Here is a 12,333-nt window from a genome sequence, read left to right as displayed (position 1 = left end):
TTAGAAACTATGAGTACAAACCCAAACCAAGCAATGAATCAGAAGCTGAGCTGTCACTTCCCTAAATTTCTTTCAAAACTCCCAACTACAAGATGGGCAGGTTAATACACACACACACACACACACACACACACACATATATATATATATATATATATATATATATATTACTTTCGTGCACTCTTTGGTTTTGTGCACTCTTTGGTGCTTTGGTTTTCTGCTTTTGTAATTAATGGAGCTTATGTTCATGATTTTCTGTCATCGCTTTCTGTTTCTTAGAATGTATTTAGGTGTTTTGTTTTGTATACTTCCTGTGTACACGAGCTTCGCCTATACATGCATTTCTAATAAAATTACTTCTTACTTAAAAAAAAAATACATATATATACACATATTTAGACATATATGTACAGGCATAAAATTATTGATGCTATGGTGAGCACTGAGGACCTTATCTTCTCATACAAAGCTCCGTGTTATTCATATCCAAAAGTTATGACAAAGTATTAACCAGACAACATGTGTACCCAATTATCAAACCTTCTTTCAATCACATATCAGACATATGGCTTAATGTTACATCTGATACCATTTATAGCCTAAACTAAAAAAATGTCGAAATGCTAATGAAATGGTCATGACTAGGGAAATGTTACTAAATGATAACGGGTCCATATGGTATGTTAGAAGCTGCATATACCTTGAGCAGGAATTAAAATATGCGAGTTTGTTCCAGCTGCATTTTACAAACAAATAAAGTTTCAACAAATACCTTTAGCAGGAATTAAAACTCACTCCACTCAAATCATTTCGGCAAAGGTTGTGATCCATCCACTCCAAGTTGCATCTGTAAATAATAAATAGCAAATATTAATGTGACATCAATACCGGTGATATTAAAAATATAAAATGGTTAGAAGTATTACACTTTCTTGACTCCCAACCATATTTTGGAATCCACTAATGTCAAAAGCTGAGCTGACTGGAATAGTCTAGTCATACATAGATACGAAAAAAAATATGTCAAATGTAAGTCTAACAATGAATGTTTGCACAGAAATTTTCCAAAGTAAGGCAGCAAGTTTGCAAGAAAATTATCTATACCTGCACGTTTCCTTCAGCATCAACTATCTCAGATGGGCCAAATAAATTCCGACTCGTGTTATGAGATGGCGTATCTTCACCATCTCGCTAATGGTCAAGTAACAAGTAAAAACTCTATATCAGCACAATATTTGCATAAATAAATCAACCCAAATAAACATGCATGTGGCAAATACTCTTGTTATTAACCCTGTCGAACCTCTTTACGTTTGGATCCCTTCACATTTACTTTCTTCGTCCTCGTTTTAACCTTCCGTATTTCTTGCTCCATTCTGGATGCTCTCCTCAGAGATGGGGGTCTGCCTTTTCCGCGCACAACTCGTGGACTGAGTACTTTCTGCGAACTACCAACTGTAGTTGTGTCCTTTGTCATTAAACCAACATTGGAATCCGTTTTGGTCATTGAAGGGGGTTCTTGCTTGCCATGATATAAATCAATCATTGCATATAACTTCTTACTTGCGTCTTCAGTATACTCTTTTGAAGTCGCTGCATGAGTAATCATCCGATAACAAATATTCAACAGACTTGAATATCTGTTAGTATCTTCCCGTTGATTTCCTGTGTCATAGGTACTCTGGATTAACGTGTATCTCCGTTTGATATCTTTCCTCCATCAATCTAAAATGTACCTATCTGGCAAGTACTTTATCCCGTTACATTTCAATATGGCCAAGACATGCCTACATAGTATCCCCTTCATTTGAAATAACCCACATGAACACTTAACGTCGCAATCTTCCTCATTAAAGTCCACATGATATGTAACATGTTTCGTGAACTCCTCAACAGAAATTTCATCTTCTACCAGGTAGGTCTTCTTGGATCCATCCCTTCTAAGTAGAGATGGATCCATATCGAGCACACCCATAACTTGCTGCTGAACTTCCCTGAATTTTGCATTTGTGTACAACTCTTGGAATCTCTTCTCGATTGGTGATCTAGATATGCATGGAATTGTAACGCTAAATGAGTGGAAGTCCAAACTGATTTCATTCTCGATTTTCTTTTTCACTGCATTGTCAAACTGGTCGACAAATTCCTTCAAGTTTGTCTTCGCATGAACATATCCGTCGAAGAAAGCATTCATGCTTTCGCTCCGTTGTGTTGTACTCATGCCAGCCCAAAAATACTCCTTCAGAAATACTGGTACCCAATGTGTGCGCTCGGCGTACAAACTTTGCAACCAGACATTCTCTTGCAAACTGTATGTGCTAATTAACTCTTCCCATCATTTCTCAAACTCTTCAATAGTTTGACTGTCATACACACATTTCATCAGTTGAGTTTTCAGGCCACTTTTGTAGGCACGATGAGAGCCAAGCTTCTCGGGGACTTTTTTAAGTATATGCCAGAGGCAAAATCTATGTCGGCTTTCTGGAAATACAATGGCTATGGCATTTTTCATTGCTCTGTCTTGGTCAGTAATAATAGCTGGTGGGGCTATACCATCCATACACTGCAGCCAAGTCTGAAATAACCATATAAAAGTCTCTGTGTCCTCACTAGAAATTAACCCTGCTCCCAAAAGAATCGACTGGCCATGATGGTTTACACCAACAAAGGGTGCAAAGGGCATCCCGTATCTGTTTGTCAAGTACGTGGTGTCAAATGTTATCACGTCACCAAAATCTTGATAAGCTGCTCTACTGCGTGGATCTGCCCAAAAGACATTCTTTAACCTACCATCATCATCTAAATCCATCAAGGCAAAGAATCCGGGGTTCTTGTACTACATCCTACAAAAATAGTCTCGAAGCGCTCCAGCACCACCTGCTCCAAGTCGTAGATGTCTTGCCTTATCGATGTAATTGCGACAATCTTTTTTCAAAAATGGCAGGTTCTCAAATCCTCCCGCACCCACAACAAGAGATCCAAAACTCTTGTTCATTCGAATGCCAGCTAGGTCGTTCGTATCTAATACCCTTTTTACAGTCTCACTAACTTCGCGGTTACTCCGGAAGAAACGAGATTTCTGTGGACTCAGCCCGTGATTGTGGGTATTATTAACTGTGGTCAACTGCATCTTTCCCCTAACTTTTAAGGCATTAATCCTTGCCTTACAGTCAGTCTTTCCTGTCGGTCGTGGTTTGGCGACATTCATTGTCCTATTCCTCGCTTTCCCCCCACGGGCACAACCAATAGTCACATATCTGACACTCCCTTCGTCATCCCTTTCACTCCTTTGAGTCATAGATCCAAACCCGCATTTCTTCGCATATAGTTTATAATAACTCATTAATTCCTCAACAGAATCAAACTCCATCCCCGCTTTTGGCTCCTCAATTATATCAGGCTCATCCATTCGGTCTAACGAAGGTGTCTCAGCAGTGCCATAACCACTTTCCCCTGACTCTGGCCTATCATCTTCACCTTGTTCATAAACCATAGAGGAGGAACATGGCGCTTCAGTTTCCCTACACCCGGGTGTATCCTCTTCGATTCTTTCGGTTGTTCCGGAGCTTGTAGCCATGGGAGGAGTCAGAGGTCTCATCCCATATTGAAATGGATAACCAGTATTCTGCTAAGAAAAATAGCAATTAAACTTCCAAAAAAAAGGAGAAAAAAAATTACAACAAGAAACAATGAAGTTGCATCACCATAACAATGTTGCTTGGACATTGGTATGCATTTGGATATGTGATAAAAGCCGGTGACCATGCAGGCCCTGGTCCGTAACCGTGCATGTAATTTGGAAAGTTTGGAGCAGTTGTTGGGATTTCCTAACATAACAATAATAATGATAATTAGCAAATACACGGTTGACAAAGTCTGAACAAATATTAAGATGCATATAACATACCGCAGTTGACGGATTTGAGCTACATGGTGTTGACAGAGATGGGTTTTCCTTCCCTTTTTCCATGCTCACATGCTGCATTAAAAAAATTGTACAACCTTTTTTATAGGAGGAAAAAAGTTCAAAGAATTCAACATCTTTGAAAAATAGCGGCTTCTTTCAACTTTTTGCAACAAGTCAAACATTTAATTTACTTCTAGAACTAATTATTTCATGCAGACAACCATAGTAGGAACAAGTTAATAATTATTGCATGCATATTCTGCTTCCATAACATGCATAAGTACAAATTTCTCTTCTTATTTTTTTTTTAAACCTATACTAACATTATTAGTATAGTGTTAGACTTATCTCTCAACTATCAAACTAAAAGAGTGGTTATGAGTGGTTTAAATGTTACGACTACAAGATTTAAATACATAATTTACCTAACCAGTTACCCACCTGCCACCCTTTGTTTATGGGGATGAAGAGGTGCCATTTGGTCCAAGGACCATTCATGTTAAAATCAAATGAATTCTGCCAGGTAGTGGATTTTCATGTAAATCACAAAAATTGATGCAAGGCTCAGATGATTATGATGGCGGTAAAAAACTAAAATCCCTTTTCCTTCGAAGCCTAACTGTGCTCTACATTCTTGTAATACCTTTCTGCACTAATCATTCTAAGATAACTACTTTCGAGTGTCTAGTATGCAGCTTAAACTATGTAGAATTTTGAGGATAAAAATTAGCATTTGATGCCTGAAACATGTCCGTGGTCGGGAGTTTTCATTCCCCTTGCATCAAGAACTCTCTGTTTCTTCATGGGAGTTATTCACTATGCAGATTTAATTTTCATGCTTAACAAAAGCAAGAAAAAAAGGATGGAATCCACTGATCCTAACAGTATCAAGCTTCGGAACAGAGCTTCAAAACAGAGCTTCAAAACAGAGCTTCAAAACAGAGGATATTCATCCATTACAATCAAAGCACAAACCAAAAAAGAGAGATTCTTACCACACGGTGAAGATGAAGAAGACGAAGACCAACACGGTAGAGTACTGTGAAGAGGAAGACGACGACCCACACCGTGAGACGATGATGCCGAAGACCCACACCGTGAGACGACAATGCCGAAGATTTTCGGTAGAAGAATATTTCGGAAGAAAATATTCAAATCGATGATGATTCCCAGTATATTTCCCACTTTCTTTCAACAAGCAAAGGAAAATATTGAAACTTTCTCCACACCCTCGTCTCAGAACATGAACTCAAATTCGAAAGAAACACATTCAGACAGCCGTAGCTTGGAGAAGAAGCTGCTGTTTTCATCTTCCCGCGTTGCCATTCTTCATTTTTTTTTTTAATTGACGTGGAAAAAAAAAATAATTTCTTTTGAGCCGACTGTGCGCCGTTTGCGCTACTCGACTGTACGTAGAAGAAGTGATAATTATATAATTTCCAAGGTTTTTCTATAATTTATTAAACGAGAATTCCACGTTTTAAAAAAAGAATAATGTTATAGAGAAGTTATTATAGCAGTGCATATTTTATATTTACTATATGACTGCTTCTAGTTGATTATTCTTAATATTCACTTAGAGAAATGTGTGGTCTAGATGATACCACATCATGTATACAAAATGGATGCTTTCAATAGTGACTTCTATCTATATTTATTCTTAAAAAAATGATAAATAATTTAAAAATGATGAAAATTTGATAATATATAGCCAAAAAAACTAATATATTTTAATCTCAGTACTGAAGATTGAATTAGGTATATTTTAATTGTACCCTTTTTACGAAATACATATAGGGAAAAGATAGTCTGCCGTCCCATTTGAACTGCTCCATTTGACCGCTTGTATTAATTTTTTTTTATTTAGTAATTAAGAAAGTGATTTTAAGTATATTGATGTATTTTTTTCTTATTTTTTAAGAATAGGGCGGCATAGTAGCCCCACTCAATACATATATCCCATTATTTGATGTAATTCTTGAAATCCGACCAATTTAAGTCCTTATTACAAATAACATAAATTCATGGATATAAATAAAAATATTTTGAAAGTCGCACTTTATCCCTCAAATTATCTATTTTTTTTAGGAAAAAGCTAGACGTAGACGATTTTGTGCACTACTTGCGCACGAAATTCATCTGGTTGCGATGGGTTAAATGAAATCGTGCGCACGAAGAAAATGATGAAGACGAAAAAATGGTATCTTCCCAGATGTTCGAAACGGTACGTACCAAATTGGGATCGTGAGCGTCTCCTCTTCTCTTCGTTGTGCTCTCTAAAATCGAATTGAAGCTTCTATTCTTCGTATCTTCTCTTCCATTCAAAATGGTGCATACCAAATTGGGATTGTAGCGTCTCCCTCTCCTCTTTGTTGTGCTCTCCGAAATTGAACTGAAGTTTCTCTTCTTTGCAGCTTCTCTTTTCTTCTGTAACCCTAACCCTAGCCGAACCAGTGAAAATAAAATTTTCTCCATTCCATCGTAGCCTTTGATACTATTACGATCCCACATTGACTAAGTATGAGATTGGTTGATGGTTTATAAGCTCTAGGAACCTTTCTCTTGTAAGCTAGTTTTTAAGGGTGAGTTCTACTTAGTAGGTTCATAACAAATGGTATCAGAGCCACCCCACATCTAAGTGGTTGCAATCATGCGACACGGGGAGTGATGCCAGCATGACAATGTTCGCCGAGTTAGGCAAAAACCCAGCACACAGCCAGTCCGTGTGAGCGCCGTGACTATCTTGGACATTGGCTGAGGAGCGTGGTGGTTGTTACAATTCCACATCAACTAAGTATGAGATTGATTGATAGTTTATAAGCCCCTAGGCAACCTTCCCTTGTAAGATAGTTTTCAAGGGTGAACTCTACCTAGTGGGATTATAATAGATACCATTTCATTCTCTCATCTTCTCCTCTCCAATCTCTTAACCCTAATCTAATCATAGGTAAAGCCCAAAGTGAATCTTCCGTAGATCGGTATCTCTCTCTCTCTCTCTGATTGGTAAAATTTAGACAATATTAAGCACAGTTACAAATTTTTATTCAAGATTGCATTGTGGATATGTTGTGTAAACACCATATTTGTTTTGGTTGTTTGGGCTATTTTCCTACACTGTCATGTTTGTTCTGTTTAGAGATTTGGTTGATTTGGTTGGCAGGGGCTGCAACTAGTAGACTCAGTTTGTTGTATCTAGTGGTGCTCAACACAATAATATCATTTCCCCTCATTTTTCTTTCCTCTGCCTTTAGCATAAACTCGTGCTTAATTACCCGTGGATAATCTGGTGTTTGGCAGCTAGTGTCTTTTACTATACTAATTAGTAAATTAAATATAAAGTTGCATATGATTTCCTTAACATACAAAGACCAAATTAAGGTTCGTTGGATTAGGAATTTAGGTCAGATTTATGAGTTGTTTTCACAAAGATAGGTATAAGATATATAGCCTTTATTAGGAAGAGATGAATCATGATGTTGTCATTCCAATCCACCTAAGCTTACCAAATATAATAATGATGATGATAATGTGAATATTGTTAATTGGTGACATGAATTGTCATGTGATGCACGGTTAAGTGCCCTTATATGTAATTCTTATCAACAATAGTATTCTTCGTTATATGCAATAATTCTTATTATTAACTACAATCTTCAACATGATACGATAATCATGTGATGTGTGTGAGATGAAAGGTTGCACTTGTGTCTGTAAAAGCTTGTAGAAGAAGTATTTATCATGTCAGGGGATTTGTGAGATCAATCTTCATTTATAGGGCATTTCATGACCACAAGTTAGTAACAAAAAACAATGATGAACTTTATATTTTGTGTTTATATTTCTATTTCGTGTCAGATTCACAAGTAGATTTTGTGTACTAATGTCCAGTACTATGTACATGTCCATTACGTGTATCTATTTTAATGAATTTACAAAGAAATATTCATCCAACATCTGAATTATTATATTATAAGAATGATAATAACAACCAAAACTTTGGGAAAAAATATATCTGAAATTAAGTAAATGATGAGATTCATTGTATAGCAATTTTTTTTTTAAAAAAAAAAAAAAAGCAACGAAAGGAAATACAATGAAAGTGTTGTCGATATGTGAAGTGAGAGATAATAATTTACAAAAGGGAATCTTTGCGATTAAAAAACAAAGAGCAGTGTGAAAACTCTCAAAGAGAAAAATCGATTATTTTTAAATACGCCTCATCAATAGAGCATCCCCATATTTATATTAATATACTATGAACTCTTTTTTTGATACATTAATATTCTATGAACTCTATCTCAGAAAAGTTGAAAATCATTTTAATATTTAAAAATAAAAAGTGACAAAATTGATCTGTAAACCATTGATTCTAGTTTATTAGGTGAGGAACATGCATTGCTCTACCTTTCTCTTTATTTGTTTATAAATGTATGTCTTAAAGTATGCATGCAACCCACCATATTTTGAATAATACATATTGATAACACAATTGGCATTTAATTGACACATTTGTTGATGGGTTGTTAAATCAATTTCTCTTGCCTAACTGCCGATTTCAGTTGTTGTAATTTCTTGTGACAAAATGTCATCGTCAGTTACTTCATCTTCTCTTGTTATTCGTACTTCGAGGAACAACCCAATGTGCACTTGTGGGAAGCCTACTTCACTTAGAATATCAAATACGCCAAGAAATCCGGGGCGATTATTCTTTGGGTGTCTAAAGTACAATATAGAGGTAGTAACAATCTTCATTACTTTGACGTGCATTTGGGTTTGTACAAAATTTTTTTATATACATGTTGTTTGTTTGTTTATAATTAGGGATTACTACACTGCAACTATTTTAAATAGGCAAATAGTAGTGTTGAAAGAGAAAAAGAACTTGTGAAGATAGAAATTGAATTATTAAGGAAGGAGGAAGAGTTTCGAAAAAGATAGGAAAAGATTGTGAAGAAGTTGGGAGTCCACAACGACCAAGTAAATGTCCAAAGGCAACATGCAAACATCCAACGTGAACGTACACTTCTTTATATCTATTGGGTGTTGTCTGTATTAATTTCATTGTATTTGATACAATCATAGTAATAGGAGCTTTGTACAATCTCGAGCAAACTATCGCTCACTTTGTTGTAATGGACGTGGTCTTCATGTTTAACATATTAACGTGTGGGATCTGTTTATCATATTAGCATGTAATCGACATAGTCTTTGTGATGGAATTTGTTTGTTGTTGGGAACATACCAACTTCTTTTACTCATTTGACAAGCAACAAAAATCTCGTGCACTAACAAGGATTGCTCCAAAAAACAGATTTGTTTTCCCAATAACTAGTCTGGAACTCAAATTACATTGAACACAATACAACAAGTCAAAGTAATGGAGATTGAACACAATACAACATGTCTGGAAGTATATATATTGAACACAAGTCTGGAAGTATATACATTGAACACAATACAAGTTCGGAACTCAAATTACACAAGTTATATACATTGAACATAATATAACAACCACTTTACAAAAATGTCAGCTTCACTACTTCTACTCATCAAGTATATTACATTGTACTTAAGTCTGAAAGTATATACATTGAATACAATACAACAAGCCTGTAACTCAAATTTCACAAGTTACATACATTGAACATAATATAACAACCACTTTACAAAAATGTCAACTTCGCTACTTCTACTCATCAACTAGGTTTTTCCCAACTACATTGAGTCTCAATCATTGAAACGCCAAATTGTGGGCCAGGCAAGCTATCCGGCTGGGTTCTATCTATCTCAAGTTCTGTGTATTGTGAACCGTTAATACTTTCAACATCCCATCAACCAGTGTAGTATTTATCTTCGCCTTACAATCTGTTTTTTATGCTGGACGTGATCTTGCGACATTTGAGGTCCGGTTTCGTACCTTCTCACCATGAGCACAACCCAACATGACTTATCTCAGACTCTCATACTCATCCCTCTTACTCCTTTGCATCGTTACCCCAAAACCACATTGTTTCTCCTATTTTTTATAATAAGAAACTAACTCTTCTTCAAATCTAAATACCATCTCCAACTTGAGCTCTTCAATACTATCACCACCATCACTCTGCCCTATATTTTGTGTTCAGGATGCCTCATCATCTTTGGATTCAACAGTATTACGCACAGAGGGCCTAGACAAAGTCTCGGCCTCTCCAGAGTCAGGTATGGGGTCCTAAATTTCTTCGACATGCCTTGAGCTTGCAGAGTTTATACCAACCAAAGGAGTAGTTGAAGAGTGAAATGGAGATACAAGATTTTCATGTAGTTTACAACAATAAAAAAAAATGTATAAATCAATATAAGCACAGTGAGAAATAAGCACACTACTTAAAGAACAAATCCACTACCCAACTAGTCAGTGGAGATGAGTTGGGATTAGGACGAGGAACAAATAGTGGTAACTACGCATATAACATTTGTGCATGCAAACCATGCATATAGTTTTAGAAGTCCAGATAAAATAGTGTTGGTATCACCTAACACATAAAACAGTAGTGATAATGTACAGAAGATAAAAAATAAACATAGTTATTAACATAATAGTTTAATAGTTCAAAATTAATATTCAAAATACTCGCGATGTTATATTGGTTGATGGATGAGTGGTAGGAGGTGCTGGTAAATCCGGATACCATGGTCTTGATATCACCTAACACATAAAGGAATAATGATAATGTGCTAAAGACCTAAGTAAATATATTAATAGAACAAATAAATAATTCAAAAATAATATAACAAAATACCTGCTTTGCTAGACTTGTGGTATGAGGTGTTGAGAATTGTGGATAAAAGGGTCTTGTTATCACCTAACATATAAATCAACCATTAGTTGAAGAGTGAACCAAAACTTAGGTAATAAATGTAGACATTAAGTGAAACAGTTATACTGAATTTTAAGCATGGTTATGAATATCTGGGTTGATAGATTTGTTGGTAGATCTATGGTAGGAGGTGTTAATGGAGATGCGTGCCCTTTTTCTTTCTCCATCTTGACAATACTTATGGAAAAAAAAAACAGTTTAGCAATCTTGCATGATGGACATTAAGGGAATTGATGCTTGCTGTCCATCACATAGTAGTGGTTATAAACATATGGGGATGATCTGGAATTTTCGTAAAAAAAAAAAAAAAAAAAAAAAAGCCCCTCCAATCTATGTCAAGAAAAATATAAACACGTTCTCTTTTATAAGGGCTCACCACATAATATGTGAAAGGTTAAAATCATCTACTCCATCAAATTGCTCAATTGAAGGGATAAATTAAAACCTTACACATATGTAGTGGATAGAAAAGAGTTTTAGCAGGCCTATTCAGATTTAAAAACGTTGCTCAATTGGGGTGTAGATTTACATTCAGAAAACGAATGTTGTCAATAAAATTTTAGCAGGCGAATTCACTGAAGCCAACATGTTATCGCTGAAGAGATATATGATCATATTTCACAAACGAGCAACATAGATGAAGAGTGTATTCCTGGTAAGTTAATCAGACACAAGTCTAGATAAGGCCCCAATCAAAGCTTTTACTTGAACAAAAGTACAAAAAATGTTCATTCGAGGCAAGTATGAAGTATGGCCACGCTATTGAAAAAAGTCCATTCATTCAACTACACACATTATATTTTGCATACAAATTTGAAAATGGCAAATACCAAATGATATAGGTTTATATATATAGATGTTTTTAGGAAAATATTTTAGCATCCAAAATAAAGGAATCATAATAGAACTCAAAAGTTCCAGTACCTGTGTAGTGAAATTTTGTTCAAGGAATAAGCTAAATACAGGGGAAAGCCATGAATAACAGGAAAGAAAAAACTTCAATTTTAACAATAAAGAAACACGAAAGTTAGATTAGAATTGAAGACTGGAAAATATAAAGGTTAAAACCAACCACATCTGACGACGGACGGCGAGGAGTGGCAGTGGGGAAAACCAAGGATTTTTTTTATTTGAGAACGTGACAGACGAGCGATGACGTGTTAATGGCGGAGACATGCCAGCAGATACGAGAAAGGATGCACAACTAGTTCGTGAGCGGGGAGCTGAAGCATCTTCGTGTGACTGCATCGTAACCCAAGTCTCAAACGTTCTCTTCCTTTCAGCCTTTTTTGGTTTTTTTTTAATTGCCCCACCATGTCAACGGGGGTGCACAAAGTGTGTGCAAAATGGACTCCCTGTAGCATAAGTGTTTGTTCTGAGCCCACCAAACCATTTCAAACTATCTTTTGAAGTATAAACTCTGAGTAATTTATAATTTATTCCAAAGTAAGTGATGAGACAATTTCTCTAAATTAAGGGAAAAAACTAAAAAGTATGATTTTCGACCGAGAGATAAAAGGTTTCCCACTAACAACAATCCAACAAGAAAAGGACCTCAGGCTGACA

At 35.9% G+C, this 12,333-nt stretch overlaps 1 protein-coding gene across 1 annotated transcript; it reads right to left on the bottom strand.

Annotated features, from left to right (window-relative positions):
- Positions 1 to 2,405: 2,405 nt before the first annotated feature.
- LOC118349616 (protein FAR1-RELATED SEQUENCE 5-like) lies at positions 2,406 to 4,995 on the bottom strand. Its single transcript, XM_035695089.1, has 4 exons — positions 4,903 to 4,995; positions 3,908 to 3,979; positions 3,705 to 3,827; positions 2,406 to 3,625 (listed from the first exon to the last, which is right to left on the bottom strand). The coding sequence occupies exons 2-4, from the start codon at positions 3,968 to 3,970 to the stop codon at positions 2,837 to 2,839; spliced, it is 975 nt and encodes a 324-aa protein (XP_035550982.1). The 5' UTR covers positions 3,971 to 3,979; positions 4,903 to 4,995; the 3' UTR covers positions 2,406 to 2,836.
- Positions 4,996 to 12,333: the final 7,338 nt, after the last annotated feature.

Source organism: Juglans regia, chromosome 10, assembly GCF_001411555.2.
Source record: "Juglans regia cultivar Chandler chromosome 10, Walnut 2.0, whole genome shotgun sequence".
NCBI lineage: Eukaryota > Viridiplantae > Streptophyta > Magnoliopsida > Fagales > Juglandaceae > Juglans > Juglans regia.
Note: the sequence above shows the minus strand (reverse complement) of the source record. Positions and strands in the feature narration are given on the sequence as shown.